Here is a 24,868-nt window from a genome sequence, read left to right on the forward strand (position 1 = left end):
TTATGTAGTTATGTAATTTGAAGGAGGTTCATGGAACCTTTGAAATTTAGCCATGGAGCTCCTGCTCTAGGATATTTTCAGTTGATGACAGGCTTCAGTGATGTTTGAAGGATACATGGTAGACCCTGGCTTCCTAATAGTCAAGCCCCCCACCTCCCAAACTGTCCCTCACTGAAGCCAGAAAGGCTCTGTGAGGGAGGTTCGAACATTCCTGATTGAGATGATGTAACTGGGAGTAAATAGTGTACAACTGGAAAAAACACAATAGCATGATGTTTCAGCGACTCACCTGTCTAGGATCCTCACACTAGCCTGCTCTACTCTGTTGAGGATATTCAGGGGTGACTTGTTTTTGTTCCAGAATGCACCCCAGCCTAGGACACGGGCCAGATCATTGCCGGTTCCAAGAGGGATGACTGCCAGCTGACACTGCAAGAATAAAACCAGACATTGTTTTCAGACAGTGCTACCAATATTCACCCATGAAAGAACCCAGAAGGCACTATTTGGGAAAGGTTGTGGTATCAAGGACAGTGGCAATAAGGGATTTATGATTCTAGGAAATGCAATAGGAAGATGTTCAAAATGGAGTGAAAATTTCCCTAAAGAGTTGGACCCTACTATTGGTCATATGAAACCTACCCAGTGAAGGCAAAAGTTGCTGGAATATGCTAATATGTGTAGTCACTTTAGGAAAGAGAAATATAGCCACAGATCTGCATCTAGGCTGGGCCAAAGATGTAAGGAGTCTCAGGAGACAAAGCTACTAGACTCAGAAGAGCAGAGGGCTGCTTAGGGAAAGGGGGGAGAGGTAGAGGAAAGTTTCTGCTACTCTTAAGACTCAAGGAAGACAATCAGTTGCCTCAGGAAGGGTAGGAAAATTAGGGACTGAATCTTGCCTGAGGCCACTTTTTTGTTTGCTCTCCTCCCCTTCCAATCTTCACTTTGGGGCTTGGGGAATAGAACACTGCTCATATTTTCTGCTAACTCTTTCATTTCTCCGTCCATAGACAGACAACCAGAAAATGGTCTAGGTGAGCAGGCTTAGACTGGAAATCTACCAGTCAGGTTGAGTATGAAACCAATAGAAAATATATGTTTTACAAATAAGGAGAGTGAAAGCCAAGGACTTTTGGGATGAGAAACTACACATCCTAGTCTTTCTAGCAATGGCTAAACTCAGTCAGTTAGGGATTTACCTTTTCATGCAATCCTAAGACATCAATCAGAGATAAGACCCAGCTCACGCTACCATCTCCTCCACAAACTATAATGCGAAAGCGAGCAAAGTTCTTGAACATGGACAGCCTGGAAAGGAAAAGAGAAAAGGGAGTCATTTAATGAACTTCTGGGTTTTACAGCTCTCCTACAATGTGCCAGGGCCCAAGGACTGCTGCTTATGTACCCTTCTAACAGGATACCTGCCTTCTTTCCCTTAGCCCCCACCTCTCTGTGTTCCTAAAATTATAGGCAATGCTCCCACAGACAGTTCTAGAGGTCAGACCTTGCCTAAACCCACAATGTTCTCTGCCCAACCTTGCTCTGGAAGCTACTAGTAACCTAGCTAAATCTACTCCCTGAGGTCCTAGAAGAATGCCTCACATGGTAGCCAATGGACTCACAGAAACTAGGACTGAACAGCCGGATGATTGTCAAATTAAAGAGGCCTGTAGTAGAGATATATCTATTTGGCCCCATGGGGGGAAAAAGAATGAATGACAGAAAAGGTTGACAGCAATATTCATTTGCTTCCATCTCTGAGTCAGGAGACATAGTTTTACCTTTTCTAACCAGAAAAGGTGGGGTAAATCTGAGAGCAGGATATGGGCTTGAAAGTATTTATGGGAGAGGGCTAAAAGTCCTCCAAAATACAAGCCAATCCTAAGTACTCTGGAGTTATTACATCTGAGCCCTAACTTGAGAAAATAGTTCTTTTCTGCCCAAGTACTAGAACTAATTCCAGGAAGTCTGTTCTAGTCTAGAAGGTATAAAAGGCAAAATCCCTTCTATATACCCACTATATGCCTTTCCCCATGCTTACCCAGCTTCAGGTCCACCCTTCGACAGGTCAAACACTTGCGATGGGTTAAGGTATTGCTTAAATTTTTGGAGGAAGACAATTCCTTGATGATCGCCACTTTTGGAGTTGATGAAGATGAGAAGGGGACACGAACAGGCTGATGACCAATCAAGATTCCAGAAGTCTGAAGATACTACTAATTGGCCTGATATATGCACACAACAAAAAGAAAAAGAAGGGGAAAAAGAACAGGGCCATTGAGATGGAAACAAGATACAACTTAACATCAAATTTTGCAAATACCTGTAAAAAAACCAGTTTTATTGAGGTATAATTGATATACAAGAACTGCACTACTTAACGTATACAATTTAATGAGTTTAGGCATAAGCAAGCAGCCATGATACCATCACCATAATCAAGCTAATACACATTTCCAATATCTCCCAGACTGTCCTTGTACCCTAGACTCTTAAGGTACAGGAACAGAGGAGAAATCAGTACAAAACCCAAGGGGCTTTTATTAAAAAACAAACAAAAAACCCCAGCTAGCCTTTACCTACCTGTTGCCAGGCAACTGACATTTGCTGAGCAACTACTACATTCTAATCATCATGCTAGATATTGCTAAGAGTATAATTCCTGCCCTTAAGCTGGGGAGACGGGTCATACACAAAAGTACATTGGAACATAAGGAATAAAGAAATTGGTGCCACAATGAAGAATTAATAAAATGCTGAGGAGAAACTGAGGAAGGAGAAGATTGAGAGCCAAGGAGGAAAATCAGCACGCCAACTAGTCCTTTCTGTGCTAGGGATCTGCCTTATTTCTTATAGTGAGAAGATACCAGGTCAGAAGACAGGGGAGAAAAGGCTGCCTTTTAACCATGAGTGAAAACTTGAACATACCAATGTGGGATGAAGCAGGGAACTTTAATCACTCCTCTTAGGCTCTGACAGAGCAATTCAAGTTATCATACCAACTTTCAGAGAAAATAAAACTATAGGGAAATTGTCTGAGGAGGAGAGAGGCTTTTTAATAATCCCCAACACTGAAGTTCTCCATAGAGAAGTGGAGTTATAGCAGTCTAAATTGCCAAAGCTTGCCAACTTGTTTTGAGTCTTAGAGCTTATTGGCAGGGGGATAAGTACTGGACAACAGCCCCCTAGGGATGCTAGACAAATCATGAGCCCCCAAATCTCTAAGCTTGTGGCTCACCAGGGATGCTTGAGCAAAAATAAATTCAGAGGGCAAAAAGCATGTAGCTTGCTCCTGAATGGTTTGGACCAGGGGGTGGATTGAGAAGTACCACTTGTAGCCTGGGTGAAAGGTAGCTTGAAGGAAGAGTGCTGACTTGAGCAGATTGCATGGCTGTTTTGCCTGAAAAACTCTAAAGCAGTCTTCCTCTATGGGCCAATTTCTAAGCCAGCTAGCCAGTCATATACCAAATTTTCAGGGTTTGCCAAGACTCAGCAAAGGGGCATCTGTTATGTCCCTTCATTAGTATAGCTTGGAAGTAGTTACTCACCCTGAACATGTCAGCCAAAAGTAGTCCCCCTTTCCAACTGCTTTTTTTTAAAATAAAAAGTGATATGCTAACACAATGTTAGTTAAAACATAGTAATTTCTTTATTCAGCAAATACGTATTGAGGGCATTATTTGTGCTTATCCTTGTTACATTCTGAGAATACAGTCATGGCCAAGATAGAAAATAGTCTCTGATCATGTGGAACTTATATTCTAATGGAGGGAGACAGAGCATAACCTATAAATATAAAAAAATAATGTGATATGAAGAAAAAAAGCAAGAGAAGTGGATGGAGAATGTAGGGAGTGTTAGTTTAGACAGGTGGACAGGGACAGCTTTTCTGGGGAGGTGACTTTTGAAATGCGGCTTGCAGGAAGTGAGGAGGTGAGCAATATGGATATCTGGGGGAAGAATTTTGTGGGGAAGAGATAAAAAAATAAGTGATAGGACCCAGGGAAGAGAGAATGTGTGGGGTGTCTGAGGACCAGTGAAGAGAATAGAATGGTTGTTGTTGAGTAAGAAAGAGTGAGAGTGGCAAAAGATGAGGTCAAAGAGGTGACAGGGGATAGATACAATGGCAAAAATATGTTAGAGGAAATGGAAAACAAGGGTGAGACTATTCAGTACAGAACTGAAACACTAGGAGTCAGGTCATAAGATATATGAAGAAAATAGTCAAAAGGTGGTATCTTTTTATGTGCTTGCTCTCCTACTAACCAAAAATTCAGGCCCTAACTCATGGCCTGGCCCCAATCTTACCTCTTCTTTGTTTTCAAATTTGATTTTGCTCTGTCCTACCCTTCCTTACTCAGTAACCTCTTGTCAGCAACACTTTGTAGGTGAGTACATGACTTCAAGTGTATACCTCAATTAGAGGATTAATGGAAATAGCTTCCTGCCAGCATCTAGTGGGTCTCACAGGTGCATATCTCATGGGGAGATATGCACTATCATACACCGAAGATTGACAAGCAAAGTGACACAAACTCTATAGAGGGCAATTTGGCATATGCATTTGACCCAGTAATTACACCTTTAAGTGTATATATAAAATAACATGTAGAAAGTTCATTGCAGCAATATTTATAATGGCAAAAGACTGAAAACTAACAAATAATCTATTAAGAGGGGACTAATTAAATAAATTATGGTATATCCATATAATGGTATATCTTATAGCTGTAAAAGTGTGAGGAAGTAGTCTTTTGTTGATACAAAAAAACTTCCCCAAAAGCAAGTTGCTGAACAGTGTGTATAGTGTTAAAAAGAGGAGGTATAGGAATATCTATTTATATTTACTGTCATATTCATGAAGAAATACTGAAAAGTATTCAATAAATAAATGGCACTAGTTAACTGTGAGTAGTGATGGGGTACGGCTGTAGGAGACTAAGAAGATAAGAGAAAAATAGCAATAGGACCTTGGCTTGGCACCATCAAATGTGAAAAGGGCTTAGGGGATTTAGTTGACTTGAAGTTCCAGATGAGTCAACAACCTGAAAGAGCCTTTCCAAAAAGGAAAAAAAAAAAACCCCTATGCCTCTTTGAGCTGAATTAATATAACCACAGTACTCCAAATGAGGGAGACAATAGTCTTCAAATTTGTTTAGTTCATACCACAGAAAGATGTTTAATTAGCATAAGGTTGGCCTACTTGTTCTCCTTCCTGTATTTTAAAATCCTCTTTCACAAATGTTAATTCAACCCCCATACCACACCTAGTACAACTATTATTTCCTACTGGCAGAAACCATATGACAGATGAAGCACAGAGAGATCAGGTAACTTGTCCAAGTTCACACCATTAGTAAGTGATGGAATGCGCTCTCAGCACTAGTAGGATCAGTATCATCTGGGGACTTATTTGAAATGCAAGTTCTTATGCCCTACCCAGATCTGCTGAATCAAAAGCTCTGAGGGTTGGGCCTAGAAATGCATGTTTTAATAAGCCTTCTAGGTGATTCCAATGCATTCTTAACTTTGACAATCACTGAATTATATACTATTTTGCTACCATATGAATCAGGGATGCTGTCTTAGTCATCTCATATTTTCTAGATTGCTTATTACTGAGCCTTACATATAAGAAATATTTCATAACTATATTAGTGAATTCATGCAACAAATCTTGACTATGCATATACCATGTACCCTGGTCTGAGTTAAGTGGTAGGGATACAGAGAGTTCACAGTCTGGTGTGAGAGTCAGATGTGTCATGAGATGTATAGTATAGTGTGTTAGGTACTTTGAGATGTATACTTTGGGTTTACAGCAAAGAAAGTAATACATTTGTTGGGAAAGTAGAGAGAGACAATTACAGTAGCCTTCAAACAGGAGATAATGTTGGATTTTGTTCTCACTCTGTAAGATGAGAGAAGAAATTTACCAAGCAGACTAGATAGGAAAAAGGGATTTAGAAAGCATGCTCAGAAATTAGAGTCTGTTGACTGAGTAAATAAATGAGTGAATGGATGAGTGCTTCTCAACAATGGCAACAACTTCCTCAGGAAGTCAGCTGGATACCTCCACCCTGGATACTAGAGAAGGGATTCCCTAGCCTGGCCACAGGGATTGGACCAGATAAACTTTATGGACTTTATTATCCCTAATATGAGGTGGAACTTCTCAACAGGAAACCTATTAAAGAGCCTATTTGCATAGGCCAAAAACCCAGGAAGATTCAAGAAGGTAAGGAGGTCTTAGAAGATAGTCCTTAGAAATCACAGGACAAGTAATACATGATAGAAAGAAGGGCTTCCAAGAATGAGATTCAGCTGGATCAAGATTATAGATGAAAGGCTAAAAGCTAACTCATGTGGCATTAGGTAAGACACTACACAAAAAGAATGACTTAGCCCAGGTGATTCTAAGCCATTTTATGTTATTGGTAGAAAGCAAAAGAAAGTAGCAATGCCAGTAGTTGATGATCTATAGCAAGAATAAGAAGTGATATAGCATAGAAAAAAACTAAAAAGAAAACCCCAACTTCTATAAGGACAATAAACATAGAACCTGTTGAGCAAATTACAAAGGAGAGGTGCCAGTCCCTTAACACCTATCTGAGGTGATTTGTGAGATGTTGAGATAGGTATCCTTCAGTCTTCTGAAAGATGTTTTACCCAGGTTCTTGTGAAGGTGAGCAAAGTCTCAGATTCAAGACTAAATTGACTTTTATTAGCAGCCTGAGTTTGCTCAGCTAACTAGTTTGCTACTTTTCCTCTTCTGTCAACTTTCTCCCAGACCCTTCCTTCTCCTACCTAGTCAAGCATCTCTTATTTGCCAGGTAATCAGTCTCAGCACTTCTATAATCAACTATCTGGTAGGCAACTCTATGTGGTTACATATTTGAGTAGATATGAGAATAATACATGCATGTATCCCTGAGTGAGGTTAGCTTTGTATTTGTGCAGGTCATTATGGGACATATGAATATGCTTGCCTGCAGAAACTTGTGTGAATGGCTCATTTCATGTATTAATGTATGTCTGTATCTGTGTTAGGGATAGAAAAATAAAATGGAAGAAACTGGAGTGGCTCTGAATACATGTACATGTATGTGCACACATGTACACATGTGTTGTGTCTTGTTCTAAGAATGTGTGGTGACAGATACAGGAATCCTTGCCTCTTTCTATTCTCTGACTAATGAAACTAAAAACTCTTCCTTCTTTTCCTTTCTTTGCTCCCAGTTAATGCTGCTCTTTGTTGGCAATTAAGTGGGCAGCAAGAATCAATATGGGGATACTTTTTAAGTCAATGAAATATTGGTTCATTAATCACTTCCCACATGTCAGAGATGAATAAATTAGTATATTAACAAAATATAGATTAAAGATTCTGAGAAGGTTTTAAACTTTCTTCCAGCAAGTGAAATTGACCATATACAGAGTAAAAATAACCATACACCAACTCAAATTAATGGGCAGTGTATCTCCCTACTGGCTTAGTGAAATGATAGCATGTCAGTTGGTAAATACACTTTGAAACTTTGTAGTGTTAGTAAAATAGGTCAGATGTTTTTTTTAGTTGTGGTAAGCGATTTTAATCTTGACAGCTCCCATTCTTTAATGAGTGATGGAAAAAGCAAATGAACAACTCAATGGTGGAAAGGAAAGACTAAGAAGAAGCAAAGAAAATGTGGGGAAAGAGAAATGAACTAAAAAAAGACATCATTAGCAAGTGCTAAAGACTGAATTATCTCTGCAGGTGTACGATTTTCAACTGAGCTAGAAGACTTGGGATTTAGTTTTGTGGTCCTTTTTTTTGGCCATGTTTCTGTATCCTTAGGTCTTTTACATATTATCACTTATCTTTACAATATACAGTATCATTCACATTTGCAGGTAAGAAAAGTAAAGCTCAGAGAATGTGACTTAGTCAAGGTTACCCAGCTAGTAAGTGACTAAAACTCATGGTTGTCTGGCCCTTGTTTTTCCCCTTACATGTCTCAGTTATTCTTTTTAAAAAACACAAAACTAAACAAAACATCACTCTCCTTTCCCCCTAATTTCTTTGGTGTGACATCTCTAAACCTCCTCATAGAAAACTCTATATACAATGTTTACTCTTTCTGTATTGATTTCATTACTATGTCCTTTCTGTGCAACCTTGTACAACTGGTTGACATTCCTCATATTTTCTGATCTCCAAGTGTTTCTACCACTGCTTTGGCACTTAGGATATGTTACCTTAATTTGTCGATTGTCATATTATGTCAATATCCTGGGTCCAAAATAACCATAAACTCTGGCAATGCCCATATCATGGATCTTTTTGTATCCTCCAAACACCTTATGAATAAAGTTCTCAATATATCACTAGTGTCCAGGAATTGACAACGCATCAGTGAAGTGTGTTGGAGAAATGATCATGTTAGTTTCAGATTTGGGAGCAACGTTGGTGTTAGTTTCCATTTTAAAAATAACATAACCTGGGCCTTTATGCAGTTCTTCCTTGATCACCTGATCAAGGTGACTAACTTATTAGCAAACTAACTTATTTCATGAATTATCTAGTGCCTGAAAATCATAATAAGTCTGAAAGCAATCCTGATTGTTAAGAAACAATTGTGACAAAGACTACAGAGAACATGCCCACATACATATACACCATAAATATCACATTCACCAAAAGTCTAATGAGAAATGATCTATCTCTACACATATGCACATTCCTACTCCCCAGAAATATTTGACAGGTTGGGGGAAATAATTTAATTATAGTCATTTTCCCCAGTCTTTTCATTTTTCCTTCCTCCCCAGTGTATTTCTGAGATTAAAGTTTAGCTACTCACCATCTCCTTTAGGGTCGCTTAGGGCAGTGGGAGGAATGACTGATGTTCGATGACTTCCAAGCCAGCATTCCTTGGAAAACCGTCTTCTACAGTTGTCATGCACCTGAAACGACAAGAGAAGAAAAGAGAAAAAAAGGAGGGGAGAGAGAAAAGGATAATATCGATCAATCTTGAATTCCAATTTCAAGATTTGAATACAGTTTTCAAATCTCCCTTTCTGAGATTTGGTGCCATACACATACCCCTGACTCAACCTGGATGCCCTCTCTCTACCTTGGGCCTGCATCATCCCTGAGTGTAGCCTCTGAACTCAGTTCCTTCCAAATGTGGCTTTCATAAGATAGTCATCATGGGTACTGAGAAGACACCAGTCTTAGGGCACAAACTTAATGGTCTGAAAAATGGGGAATTTACTTTAAGCATAAGAGTAATAATCCTGATAATATGCTATTACACTTCAATCCTTACAACAACTGTGTGTGGTAGGGAAGACATTATTAATTTCACTTTAGAAACAAAGATACCAAAACTCATAAGGGTAAAGGATCTTGCTCAAGGTCAAGTAGCTAGGAAGTGACAGAATTGAGACTCTGATTCCTTCCCCACTAATGGTCTTTCTTCTGAGATTTATGACATCTTCAAGCACCATTTCCTGGACAATTATACCATTCACAGAGAACATGAACCTGGCCTGATTATATAAAAGCAATGAAAAGAGAATGAGCAGATACTGGAATCTTCTTTTTTAATTGAGATTATAATTGACATACAACATTATATTAGTTTCATGTGTACGACATAATGATTTGCTATTTTTATATATTGCAAAATGATCATCACAATAAATCTAGTTAACATCTATAATAATACATACAATTTTTTTGTGTGATGATAATTTTAAGTTTTTCTTTCCTGGCAAGTTTTAAATATGCAATACAGTATTATTAACTATGGTCACCATGGTGTACATTAATTACATCCCAGGACTTACTTATTTTATACCTATAAGATTGTACATTTGACACCCTTCACCCATTTTGCCCACATGGGCACCTACCTCTGAGAACAACCAGTCTGTTCTTTATATCTATGAGCTTTTTTTGTTTGCTTATTATCCTCACCTGAAGATATGCTTATTGATTTTTAGAGATGGTGGAGAGAGAGAGAGAGAGAGAGGCATAGATATGACAGAAACATCAATCAGTTGCTTCCCATATGCGCCCTGACAGGGGATCAAACATGCAATCTAGGTATGTTCCCTGACTAGGGATCAAACCTGCAATATTTTGGTGTATGGAATGATGCTCCAACCAATTCAGCCATCCGACCAGGGCTATGAGTTCTCTTTTAGAAAATATCACATATAAATGAGATAAAACAGTATTTGTCTCTGATGGACTTATTTCACTTTAGCATAATGTCCTAAGGGTTCATCCATATTGTAAAAAATTGCAAAATTTCCTTCTTTTTTATAGCTGAATAATATTCCCTTGTGTTTTTGTGAGTATTTGCATGTGTATCAAATTTCCTTTAACCATTCATTCATCAATGGAAACTTAGGTTATTTTCATATCTTGGCTACTGCAAATAATGTTGCAATGAATGTGGAGGTGCATGTATGTTTTCAAATTAGTGTTTTCATTCTCTTAGGTTAAATACCCAGAAACTGAATTTCTGGATAATATGGTTGTTCCATTTTTAAATTTTGAGGAACCTCCATATGGTTTTCCATAGTGACTGTAACAATTTACCTTGTAACTAACAGTGCACAAGTGTTCCCTTTTCAACACATACTAGCTAATATTTATTTTTTCTTGTCTTTTTAAAAATAATAGTCATTTTTATAGGATGAAGTGATATCTCATTGTGGTTTTGATTTGCATTTCCCTGATGTTAATGAGGTTGAATATCATTTCATGTGCCTGAAATGTCTATTTAGATACTCAGCCCATTTTCAATTGGATTGTTTTTCTATTGAGTTATATGAGTTGTTTTATATATTTTAGATATTAATTCCTTATCAAGTATATAGTTTTCAGATATTTTCTCCCATTCAGTAGGTTCCCTTTTCATTTTGTAGATGGTTTCTTTGTTATGAAGAAGCTTTTTAGTTTGATGTAGCCTCATTTGTTTATTTTTTGCTTCTTTTACCTTTGCTTTGGTATCAAATTCAAAAAATCATCACCAAGACCCATGCCAAGAACTTACTGCTTAGGTTTTCTTCTAGGAGTTTCATGGTTTCATGTCTTAATTCAAGTTTTTATCCATTTTGAGTTCACTTTTCTGGATGGTGTAAAATAGTGGTCCAGTTTCATGCTTTTGCATGTGGCTGTCTAGTTTTCCCAGCACAATTTATTTATTTTTTCCCCATTTGAAGAGATTCTCTTTTCTCCATGTTATTGTCTACCATTGTTATAAATTAATTGAGTATATATGTATGAGTTTACTTCTGGGCTTGCTATTCTATCACATTTATCTATGTGTCTGTTTTTATACTAACACAATAATGTCTTGATTACTATGACTTTGTAGTATAGTTTGAAATCAGGAAGTGTGATGTCTCCAGCTTTGTTCTTCTTTCTCAGGATTGCTTTGGCTATTTGGGGACTTTTGTGGTTTCATTCAAAATATAGGATTATTTGTTCTGTTCTACTTCTGTGAAAAAATGCCATTAGTATTTTGATAGGGATTGCACTGAATCTTAAATTGCTTAGGGTACAATGTACATTTTTAAAAATATTCATTCTCTAATCTATGAGAATGAAACATTTTTCCATTTTTTTGTGCTTCCTTCAATTTCTTTCATCAATGTCTTTTAGTCTTCAGTGTACAGGTAAATTAATTCCTTGATATTTTATTTTTAAGAAATTGTAAATGGGACAGTTTTCTTTCTGATAGTTTGTTGTTTGTTTATAGAAATGCAACAGATTTTTTATATTGCTTTTGAATCCTACAACCTTACTGAATTTATTTACTAGTTAACAGTTTTTTTGTGGACTTTTTGGGCTTAATATATTTAATATCATGCCATCTGCAAATAGTGTCAATTTTACTTCTTTCTTATTTGAATGCCTTTTATTTTTTTCTTGCCTAATTGCTCTAGATAGGACTTCTAATACTATGTTTTAAAAAATGGGAAGAATGAGAGGTGGTCCAAGGTGGCAGCGCAGGAAAATCATGACCTCACCTCCTCCCACAGATACAATAAATCTACAACTACATACAGAACAGTTCCCACTGAAAAGAACCTCAGAACTAGTGGAATAGCTACTCCAAAGAAAGGACGAAATGGCCATATTGAGATAGGTAGGAGAGGAAGAGACATGCTGTCATCAAAATCCCCATCCCCAGTGTGGTGACTCAAATCAGGAAGTATCTCACAAAAGATGGAGCTACTTCCTGAGGAGCAAGAGATTTGTACCCCACATTAGGCAACCCAACATTGAACCTATAAAACACAAGCCCCCCAAAATATCTGGCTTTGTAAATCAATGGGGCTTATATCCAAGAGAACCATAATGATGTAGGAAATAAAAATCCTGCTCTTAAAGGACTCATGCACAGAGTTATTTGCCCCAGGACCCATCACAAAAACATCAGTTTGAAAGAGCCTGAACCATATGTGAAAGGGGTTCTCTTTCTTTCTTCTATCTTTCATCTTGACAAAAGGACAATTTTTAATTTCTTTTAGAGAGAGAGGAAGGGTGGGGGGGAGAGAGAGAGAGAGAGAGAGAGAGAGAGAGAGAGAGAGAGAGAGAGAGAGAGAGAGATGCATCAATATGTGTTTGTGAGAGAGATTGGTTGCCTCCCATATGCATGCTGACCACAGATCAAACCCACAGCCCAGGTATGTGCCCTGACTGGGATCAAACCCGCAACCTTTTGGTGCATGGGATGATGCTACAACAAACTGGGCCAGGGCAGAAGGTTCATTTCCTATTCTTAACGCATCTTCCAGAGAGGAAAAAATCTTTTGAGACTTTCTCTGGAGAAAGAGGCATTGGTAAGAGCCATTTTTACATTCTTCTTCTACCATGCTAGCATCAGTGCAGGTAATGTCATTTTTGCACTCTTATTTTAACTTACTGGTAGTGGTCAGTAAGAGGCCCTTATTTTCCCCATGCCACTATCACAAGCAGCCCCACCAGATATAGCAGGTTAACAGCCTTTCATCCTCATTCCCACATCACTCCCATGAGCAGCTCCTCTAGGAGTGGTAGGCAAACAGCCCCAACCACATCCACAATACTCCCATAAGCAAACTCACCAGAGTGAGTGTGGCATTCACTTTCTGAATTTTACTATGTATTTACATTTACCAGTGATAATTATACATTCATATGTTTTCCTGTTAGTGATTAGTGCTATTTTGTTTCACTTTAAAGAATTCACTTTAACACTTCTTGTATGGCTGATTTAGTAGTGATCAATTCATTAGCTTTTGTTTATATTTTCTATCTGTTTGTTGATATTTTCACCCATCCTCCTCCTGGGTTTGGTGAATATCTTTATGGCCATTACTTAGAATTCTTTACCAGGTATGTTACTTGTCTCTGTGTCATTAATGGAAGTACAAAACAAAAGTTATAGAGCTGAAGAATAAAAAAAAGTAAAAAGTATGCTACAGGGGTTCAACACTAGATCATGCAGAGAAAGGATCAGTAAGCTGGAAGACACAGTAGTGGAACTCACCCAATCAGAGCAGCAAAAAAAGAAAAAAAATATTAAAAAGTGGAGATAGCTTGGGAAAGGAGAGCTAGTTATCTCGAGGCTGCAGTGAATTCTTTTGGCCACTGTTACAGAAGAGATGAAAGCTAGAAGTTAAGGTGGTCAGAGCAGAGCTTTTTTCAGAACATCATCATCATAGGGTTGTAGATACCTGGTGTTTGAACTCTCTTACTTTTAGTTTGTTCCTTTGAAGTCACTTTCACTTTGGGCCAGACACAGACCAAACATGTGGTGGGAGTTGGAGATCCTTCAGTGAATACACCAGGATTATCATGCCTAGACTTCATAATAAAAAATCCTCTTACATCTGAAATTTCCTGTTTGTCAAGTGAATCTTATAAATAGCTGGACTTTTTGCCTGACAAAGTAAGAGCAAAACTGCTTCCTTTTCAGGAAGACGGCATCACTTTTACCCTTAGAAGAGATGGCAGGGCTTCCGGCCAACATGGAGGCATAGGTGGATACACTTTGCCTCCTCACACAACTAAAAGAAGGACAACAGCAAATTTAAAAACAAAAGGTAACCAGAACTGCCAGAAAATGGAACTGTATGGAAATCCAACAACCAAGGAGTTAAAGAAGAAACATTCATCCAGACTGTTAGAGATGGACAGCTGGGGCAGAGAGGATTTGTGGCGAGGTGGCAGCTGGAGGATCAGAGCAGGTGAGGTGGCAGCTGATGGACCAGGAAGTCCTACATTTGCATGTGGATAAACCATGAAGAACAACTGGGGAGGAAGAAAGACTACATAACCCAGGGTTCCAACATGGGGAAATAAAAACTCAAAACCTCTAATTGTCAAAACTTCTGGAGGTAGAGGTGGTGGGAGAAACTCCCAGCCTCACAGGAGCATTTTTTGGAGAGACCCACAGAGTCCTAGAACAAAACCAAACCCATCCTCCCAGGAATCAGCACCAGAAGGGCCCAATTTGCTTGTGGGCATCGGGGAAAGTGACTGGAAACCAGCTGAGAGCTGAACAAGTGCCATTGTTCTCTCTCAGACCCCTCCCCCACATACAACACCACAACTGAGTGACGTGGGTTGCCCACTCTGGCAAATATCTAAGGCTCTGCTCCTTACTAGTAACAGGTGCACTGAGATAAAAAAAAATATGGCCCAAATGAAAAAACATATCAAAGCTCCAAAAATAGAACTAAGTGATGAAAACATAGCTAATCTATCAGCCCTGGCTGGTGTGGCTCAGTGGATTGAATGCAGGACTATGAATGAAAGGTTTGCTGGTTCGATTCCCAGTCAGGGCATATGCCTGGTTGTGGGCCAGGGCCCCATTTGCAGGCATGAGAGAGGCAACCACATAATGATGTTTCTCTCCCTCTCTTTCTCTCTCCCTGCCCCTCTCTCTGAAAATAAATAAACAAAAACTGGAAAAAAAGGGATAGCTAACCTATTAGATGCAGAGTTCAAAACACTAGTAATTAGCATACTCACAGAAATAGTTGAATATGGTCACAAAATAGAGGAAGAAGTGAAGGCTATGCAAAGTGAAATAAAGGAAAATGTACAGGAAACTAACAGTGATGGGAAGGAAACTGGGACTCAATGATTTGGACCAGAATGAAGAAATAAACATTTAACCAGAACAGAATGAAGAAAAAAGAATTTAAAAAAAATGAGGAGAGGCTGAGGAACCTCCAGGACAACTTTAAACATCCCAACATCTGAATCATAGGGGTGCCAGAAGGAGAAGAGGAAGAGCAAGAAATTGAAAACTTATTTGAACAAATAATGAAGGAAGACTTCCATAATCTGGCAAAGGAAATAGACTTCCACAAAGTCCAAGAATTGTGGAGAGTCCCAAAGAAGCTGGACCCAAGGAAGTACACATAAAGGCACATCATAATTATATTACCCAAGATGAAAGATAAGGAGAGAATCTTAAAAGCAACAAGAGAAAAGGAGATGGTTACCTACAAAAGAGTTCCCATGAGACTATCAGCTGATTTCCCAAATGAAACTTTGCAGGCAAAAAGGAGCTAGAAAGAAGTATTTAAAGTCATGAAAGGCAAAGACCTACATCCAAGAATGCTCTATTTAGCTAAGCTATCATTTACAATGGAAAGGCAGACAAAGTGCTTCCCAGGTAAGGTCAAGTTAAAGGAGTTCATCATCACTAAATCCTTAATATATGAAATATTGAAGGACTTATCTAAGAAAAATAAGATAAAAACTATGAACAGTAAAATGACAATGAACTCACAACTATGCACTACTTAACCTAAAACAAAAACAAAAACAAACTAAGCAAACAACTAGAACAGGAACAAAATCACCAAAATGGATATCACATGGAGAGTTATTAGCAGGGAGGGAGAGGGGAGAGAATTGGGGGAAAGGTACAGGAAGTAAGAAGCATAAATGGTAGGTACAAAATAGGCAGGAGAAGGTTAAGTATGCTAAAGGAAATGAAGAAGCCAAAGAACTTATATGCAGGACCCATAGACGTGAACTAAGGTGGGGGAATGCTGGTGGGGGAGGGTGTAGAATGGAGGGGGATAAAGGGGAGAAAAAATGGGACAACTGTAATAGCATAATCAATAAAATATATTAAAAATAAAAAAGTGGAGGTAGCTTAAGGGACCTATGAGACATCATCAAGCTGAATAATAGTTGCATCATAGGAAAACAAGACATAAATAAGGGGGCAGAAAAATTATTTGAATAAGTAATGACTGAAAATGTACCTAACCTGTGGAAGGAAACAGACATCCAGAACAAGGAAGCCCAGAGAGTTCCAAATAAAATGAACCCAGAGGGACCCACAAAAAGCATATTATAATTAAATACCAAAGTTACTGATAAAGAGAGAATCTTAAAAGCAAGAGAACATGATGTATTTTATACAAAGGAACCACCACAATATTATCAGCAATTTTTTTCAGTAGAAACTTTGAAGGCTGCAAAGGCGTGGCATGATATAAAGTACTACAAATGAAAACATCCAACTAGGAAACCTCTGCACAGCAGTTATTCAGAACTGAAATAGAAATAGTTTTCAATATTGTAATAAGAGAAAGAGAAGGTCGTTACATAATAATAAAATAAAAATCCAAACAGAATGAAACACCATATTTTCTGGACCATAAGACACACCTAAGTTTTAGAGGAGAAAAATAGGGAAAAAAATTCTGAAGCAAAAAATGTGGTAAAATATTTAATAACATAAATAACCTAATATTTCACCAATGTAAATGTAAACAGAACTAAACAGCAGCATTAACAACCATTATTCCTCCCAAATTTGGGGGTGGTGCATATTATAGTCCAAACATACATTAATAAATGTAAATATATGCATTCAAGATAGAAGTACTTAAATATATTAACAGAACTAAAGAAAGAAATAATAAAATAATACACTACAATATTAAAATGTTAGTCGGTGACTTTAATACCTCACTTTCATCAATAATAGGTCATCCAGACAGACAGTAAATAGGAAATATCATTCATAAGTGACACATTAAAACAGCTGTAGTTAGATACATACAGAAGATTGCATCCAAAAGCAACAGAATACACATTCCTCTCAAGAGCATGTGAAACATTCTCCAGAATAGATCATACAGTAGGCCACAAGCAAGTCTTAATAAATTTTAAAAGATTGAAACCATATCAAGCATCTTTTTTGACCACAATGGTAAGAAACTGAAAATAATTTGCAGAGAAATAAGTGCAAAATTTACAAATGTGTGAAGATTAAACAACATGCTGCCAATATAAAATGCCAAAAACACATTGAGTAGAATGAAAATGGAAATAAAACATACTAAGTCTTATGTGATTCATCAAAAGCAGTTCTAAGAGGAAAAATTATAGCGATACAAGCCTACTACCAGAAACAAACAAAAAAAACTCAATAATCTAACTTTATACCTAAAGGACCTAGAAAAAGAAGAAGAAACAAAGGTGTAAGTTAGCAGAAGGAAGGAAATAATAAAAATTACAGTAGAAAAAAATGAAAAATTCACTAAATAAACAATACAAAAATCAATAAAACTAAGAGCTAGATTTTTAATTTTTATTTTTTTAAATTGTTAGTGATTTTTAGCATTTTTAAAAGATTTTATTCATTTGTTTTCAGAGAGCAGAAAGAGAGGAAGAGAAACATCAATGTGTGGTTGCCTCTTGTGCATCCCTCACTGATGACCTGGCCCACAACCCAGGCATGTTCCCTGACTGGGAATCAAACTGGCAACTCTTTGGTTCACAGGCCTGCACTCAATTCACTGAGCTATACCAGTCAGGTAGATTTTTTTAAAAAGGTAATCAAAATGGACACACACTTACCTAGAATCACTAAGAAAAAATAGAGAGGGACTAATTAATAAAATCAGAAATTAAAGAAGAAAAATTACAACTGACACCTAAGAAATACAAAGAATCAAAAAAGACTGCTATGAACAGAAGACCTAAACAGAGGATCCAAGATGGCTACGGAGTAGCTGGAAGCTCCATCCACTTAATCCAAGTACTGGACCAGTCTTGCAGCTAAGCCACAGAACAATCAACTTGAAAATCCAGCCTAGAATGAGTGTGAATGAGTGTGTACATGGATGATGTGCAGAGCATGTGTGTGAGTGGGCAAGAGCATTCCTGCCTGTAGGACACTAAGAAGCAGGTAGCCTGGGCTCTCTTAGTGGAGCAGCTGCCATGGCCACCGCCCAACCCAGCACTTCTGTTGGCATAGATATGGGGTGGGAGCCATTTTGAGGAATTTAAAATATTCCCCTTGGGAGGAAGCCTCTGGGCGTCTGTACCACATTACCCAGATGTGTCACTGTGCTGTCTACCCCAACAGGGCCATGCACCCTGCTGCTTCCAAGAGCCAGGATTCAGGGACTGTGGTACTTACTGGGGAAGGAGCTATCACCTCTCTGATTTCAGGTGTCATGAGAACCTCCAATGGGACAGCATCTGACTGAGGAGGCTGCAGTTTGGCTCAGGAGCTGCAAACTCCAGGGGTGGAGAGAGATGGCTGGGGTGGTGCTGGCTGCAGAAACAGCATGGTAGGAGCAGGCCTCAGGCCTGGAGGTAGTGGTGAGGGTACCCCCCCCAACACCCCATGTTATATCACTCCAGCACCATTCAGAAGAGATCCAGAGAGAAACTATCTAAAAACTGTTGGAGGCTCTGGCAGTCTGTGGCCAGCCCTGACTGAGACTTTGTGCTTTTTGGGGAAGGGGTACACATGGAGAACAGGCCACCCAGGGGTGGGTGCTACAGTGAGGGAGCCACAGAGAAACTCTTATAAGACAGGAGCTGAGGCGAGACTAGAGATTCAGTAGGGATCCTGTACTCATTCATGTACAAGAACAGCCAGGAGCAGAATGCCTGAGATTTGCTGCAGCCAAGCAGGTCCCCCTCACAGGCAGGTGTGCCCAATGCCCACCCACAGGATTACAGTGTCTGCAGAACAGTAAGGCCAGGCTCAGGAGTACCCTGCTGGCCACATATCCTCAGGAGAAGGCTAAAAACTCTGAAAGGGCCTTTTTTACAAGACACTATTGGAGCTACACTGCTCCTTGGGCCCTGATTCACTAAAACTAGAAGGGCAGAGAGATTAGAGACACATGCAGCAAGGTGTGTTCAGAGGTCTGCCAAGGCCCAGTGCTTATACAGAGCTGCTGTCTGTGCCAAGCAGGAAAGAGCTGCCTTTTTTACATAGATTAGCCCCTCACAGCAAATGGACAGCTACTTCACCAGAAACCATACATTATTGGAAAGAATCTGGGACAGATCAAGTCAGGTGGCAAGGTAGCAGGGACATTCTGACCATCTTCCCTGAAAACTGAATCATGCCTCCCGGGGTGACTTGGGGTTCCCACCATCCCAATTGTACCAGAGGTCCCCTCTGGAAGCAGGTGGAGAAGGTACTGGTAGTCTTCTCAGGTGATTAAATGAACCATTCCTGGGCCACAGGCTGATGGAAAGCAGGCAGGGCAGAACAGTGGGGACCAGCCAAATCTGAAGAAGATAGCCACAGACTGTGAATCCCTTGTAGTCTCAAACAGGTTGCCTAGGGTCAGGCTAGGACACCATCTGACATCACCAGGGATGGACCCAGAAAGAGAAAACAGTAGTAAACACTGGATTCTATGGAGACAAATTCCACCATGGTCTTCTTCATTATTGGCATTATTTTCTGTCCTGCATAGATTTTTAACATTCATTTCTTGTCTTTCAAGTTTGTGCCTATTAGGTCACTAGTTTCTAGATTATAGTTTATTTCAAATCTCATATTTCACTCTTCCCTTCTCGTTATATTTTACCTTCTTCTTTCCTCTTCTTATTTTTATTTTAAATTTTACTTGCTTGCTGGCTATGACTGGTTTCTATTCTGTACTCCTACTATTTCTCCCCACTCCAGCTCCTCAAAACCATTTTTCTTGTTATTAGTCATCTCACATTATTTTTCCTATTCTTAAAACATCCTTATTCTCTTTCTACCTTTATCAGTATTTGTTCACTGGTTGTTGATATAGTGGTTGTTGTTGCATTTCTTCAATTTTATTCCTAGATCTTCACTATCTTGGTATTTCAAATCTCAAATTTTATCATTCCCCTCTCTTACTACATTTTGCTTTCTTCCCGACCTTTCTTTTTTTTTCACTTAGAATTTTACTTTTTCCCTGTTTAAGCCTGGTTTTAATTCCTCACTCTTAGTACTTCTTCTCCCTCTGTCTTCTCAAAATCACTTTTCTTTTCTCTAGACATTTCATAAGCTTTTTTACTTTATTTTCCATTTTTCTTCCCATTCCACAGATATTAATCTTTGCTCATTTGCTGTTGATATTGCTGTGGTAGATCATTTTCTCCAATATGGTTCCTAATGTTTTCAATATTGTTAAAAATAATTTCAAACCTCATACTATACTCTTCCCATTTCTTACTCCATATTACATTCTTCCCTCCTTTTTAAAATTACAATGTAAATTATATTTTCTTTCTTTCTTCACCTTGTTTCTATTGCCCACTCATATTATTTCTCCTCCTTCTACCCTCTCAGAATCATTTTTCTTTCCATCAGTCATTTCATATTCATTTTTCCTTCTTTATAATAGTGTTAATCTCTTTATACTGTTATTAATATTTACTCCTTTGCTATTGATAGTGATGTTGTGGGTGGCATTTATTACTGTGAGCATAGTTTTTGTTTCCTGAGTCATTTTTTTTTGTTCTGGCAGCACCTGAACAACAGCATACAAGGTATGGTGGGAAGTGTGACTCTCAGACAGTCAGACAGAGAGAATAACCCGTCAAAGAATGATCCAACAACAGCCAAAACAGAACTACAATAAGAGAGCCTGCATTAATGGCATAAAGGACATGCCAAGAACACCCAGCTCAGGAAATCAAGTAGACTGCACCACTGAGTCCCACAGGTCTCCTAAAAACTGAAGGCTGCCCCACCAAGACAGGGAGTCAAAGCACATCAATCTAACATGCAGAAACAAAAAAGAAGAGTCACCTAAAATGGGGAGACAAAGAAACAACGTCCAGTTGAAATGCAAGGAGAAATCCCTAGAAAGAGTTCTAAAGAAAATCAAGGCAAACAATTTATCAGACGTTGAGTTCAAAATAATGGTTATAAGGATGCTCAAGGAGCTCAGTGAACTACCAGGAACTCTATGGCAGCTACAAGGAACTTACTGTGAACTATATCAGCATGAAAAAGTGCATAGAAACTATCTATAAGAGCCAGGAGGAAATGAGGAATACAATATCTGAAATGAAAAATATACTAGAAGGGATTAAAAAAGCCAGATAAAGCAGAGGATAAAATAAGTGAGCTGGAAGTCAAGGTAGAAAAAAAATTCCCGGATAGAGCAACAAAATGAAAAAAGATTCGAAAAGAATGGAGTTTAAGGAAGCTGCAGGAAAACATGAAATGTAATACTGCTGGTATCATAAAGATACCAGAAGGAGAAGAAGAGCAAGGGGTAGAAAACCTGTTTGAAAAAGTAATGATGGAAAACTTTCTTAATTTGATGAGAGAAAAAGTCACACATGTCCAGGAAGCACAGAGGGTCCCAATCAAGAGGAACCCAAGGAGGCCCACTTCAAGACACCATAATTAAAATGGCTAAATTTAAAGATGAAGGGCCCATCTTAAAGACAGTGAGGGAGAAATAGATAGTAACATACAAGGGAGCTCCGACAAAGCTATAGCTGATATCTCAACAGAAACACTAAGAGCCAGAAGGAGTGTCAATAAGTATTCCTAGTAATGAAAAGCAAAGGCATGCAAACAAGACTACTCTACCCAGAAAAGCTCTCATTTAAAATGGAAAGCAAAATAAGGAGTTTCCCAGATGAAAAAGGCTAAAAGACTATATCTCTACCAAAATAGCATTGCAAGAGATGCTAAAGGGACTATTTTAAGAAGATGTGGAAAAAGAGAGAGAAAGAGAGGAACATAAGAACAAAGGGAAAAACTGGCAATGAATAAGTACCTATTAACAATAACCTTAAATGTAAATGGCTTAAATGCTTCAATCAAAAGACATAGGGTAGCTGAACGGATAAGAAAACATGACCCGCATATATGCTGTCTATAAAAGACCCACCTCAGAAAAAATGATCTACACAGACTGAAAGTGAAGGGATGGGAAAAAATATTCCAAGCAAAAGGACTTGAAAAAAAAATCTGGGGTAGAAAAATCTGATATTTATATCAGACAAAATAGACTTCAAAACAAAGGACATAAAAAGAGACAAAGAAAGTCAGTACATAATACGTAAGGAAATAGTCCACCAGAAAGATATAACCCTTGTAAACATATATGTACCCAATATAGGAGCACCTAAATATACAAGGAAAATCTTGGAGGACTTCAAGAAAGATATCAACAGCAACACACTCATAATAGGGGATTTTGACACCCCATTGTCAACAATGGACATACCTTCCAAGCAAAGAATCATCAAGGATATTGTGGCATTGAACAAAACTCTAAATCAAATGGAATTAATTGATATATAGAGAAACTTTCACACCAAAGAAGCAAAATATACATTCTTTCAAATGCACATAGAAAAATTTCAAGATAGACCACATGGTAGGACAGAAAACAAGCCTCAAATAATTCAAGAAAATTGAAACCATATCAAGCATCTTGTTGATCACAATGGCTTGAAATTAGACACCAACCTTGAGGAAAAAACTCAAAAACACGTAAATACATGGAGACTGAATAACGTTATAAAATAATGAATGGGGTAACAATGACATTAGGGAAGAAACCAAAAAGTATCTGGAAACAAATAAAAATGAACATACAACCCAAAACATATGGGACACAGTAAAGGCAGTCTGGGGAGGGAAGTTCATAGCAACACAGGCCTACTTAAAAAAGATAGAAAAATCCCAAATAAATACCCTAATGCTACATCTACAAGAACTAGAGGAACAACAACAAACAAACCCCAGAGTGATTAGAAAGAAGGAAATAATCATGATCAGAGCAGAATTAAGTGACATAGAGACTGAAAATACAATCCAAAGGCTCAATAAATCCAGGAACTGCTTCTTAAAAAAGATAAGCAAAATTGACAAGCCTTTAACCAGACTAATAAAAAAAGAGAGAGGACCCAAATAAATAAAATCAGATACCGAAGAGGAGAAGTAATAACTGATACCAAAGAAATGCAAAGGGTTGTAACAAATCACTATGAACAAGCATATACTATGATATTGGACAATCTGGGTAAAATGGACAAATTTCTAGAAACATACAATCTTCCAGAACAGAAACAACAAGAAGATAGCCTGAATAGACTGATATCAACTAGTGAAACTGAAACAGTAATCAAAAAACTCCTGGCACACAAGAGCCCTGGACCAGATGCCTTCACAGGCGAATTTTACCAAACATTTAAAGAACTAACCCTTAGCTTTCTCAAACTATTCTAAAAAAAATCAAGAAGAGGGAGACTCCCAAACTCTTTTTATGAGGCCAGTATTATCCTAATTCCAAAACCAGGTAAAAACACAATAAAGAGAACTGCAGGCCAATATCTCTGATAAACATAGATGCTAAAATCCTCAACAAAATATTGGCAATCTGGATCCAATAATACGTTATAAAGATCATTCACCATGATCATGGCGGATTCATCCCAGAGATACATGGATGGTAAAATATCTGCAAATCAATAAATATAATACACCACATAAACAACTTAAAGACAAAAATCACATGATTATATCAAGGGACACTGAAAAGACATATGATAAAATTCATCACCCATTTATGATTAAAACACTCAGCAAAGTGGGAATAGGGGGAGCAAACATAAATATAATAAAGGCCATATATGAGAAACCCACAGCAAATATAATACTCAATGAGCAAAAACTAAATCTTTCCCCTTACAATCAGAAACAAGACAAGGGTGTTCACTTTCACCACTTTTATTCAACATAGTATTGGAAGCTCTAGCCACAGCAAAAAGACAAGAAAAAAAAAATTAAAAGGCATCCATACTGGAAAGCAGGAAGTAAAACTGTCATTATTTGCAGATGACATGATAATGTACATAGAAAACCCTATAGTCTCTACCAAGAAACTACCTGACATAATAAATGATTTGGCAAAATGGCAGGCTACAAAGTTAATATTCAGAAGTTGAAGGCATTTTTGTACACCAACAATGAAATATCAGAAACAGAAACTAGGGGAAAATCCAATTTACTATAGCAACAAGAAAAATTAAGTACCTAAGAATAAACCTAACCAAGGAGGTAAAAGACCTGTACTTGGAAAATTACAGAATACTGAAGAAAAAAAATAAGATACAGCCCTGGCTGGTGTAGGTTAGTGGATTGAGTGCAGGCCTGCAAAGCAAAGTGTTGCTGGTTCAATTCCCAGTCAGGACACATGCCTGGGTTGCAGGCCAGGTCCCCAGTAGAGGTCTTGCAAGAGGCAATCACACATTGATATTTCTCTCCTGCTTTTTCTCCTTCCCTTCCCTCTCTCTAAAAATAAATAGATAAAATATTTAAAAGAAAATAAAACTACTAAAAAATTTAAGACACAAATAAATGGATGCATATACCATGTTCATGGATTAGAAGAATGAACATCATTAAAATGTGCATACTACCCAAAGTAATGTATAGATTTAATGCAATCCATATTTAAAATCAATGGCATATTTCACAGAACTAGAACAAGTATTTCAAAAATTAATAGGAGAACCAAAACACCCCAAATAGTCTAAGCAATCTTGAGAAAGAAGAACAAAGTAGGAGAAATCACAATACCTGATATC

General features: G+C 38.0%; 1 protein-coding gene across 1 annotated transcript in view; it reads right to left on the bottom strand.

Annotated features, from left to right (window-relative positions):
• DGKK (diacylglycerol kinase kappa) overlaps window positions 1-24,868 on the bottom strand; it is a 135,058-nt gene that overhangs the window by 34,820 nt on the left and 75,370 nt on the right. The window contains exons 9-12 of the mRNA XM_028523010.2: window positions 8,844-8,946; window positions 2,042-2,225; window positions 1,200-1,308; window positions 290-429 (exon numbers count right to left, since the gene is read on the bottom strand). Of these exons, the coding sequence (XP_028378811.1) occupies window positions 290-429; window positions 1,200-1,308; window positions 2,042-2,225; window positions 8,844-8,946 (536 nt within the window). The remainder of the gene's footprint in view (window positions 1-289; window positions 430-1,199; window positions 1,309-2,041; window positions 2,226-8,843; window positions 8,947-24,868) is intronic.

Source organism: Phyllostomus discolor, chromosome X (assembly GCF_004126475.2).
Source record: "Phyllostomus discolor isolate MPI-MPIP mPhyDis1 chromosome X, mPhyDis1.pri.v3, whole genome shotgun sequence".
In the NCBI taxonomy this organism is placed as follows: Eukaryota; Metazoa; Chordata; class Mammalia; order Chiroptera; family Phyllostomidae; genus Phyllostomus; species Phyllostomus discolor.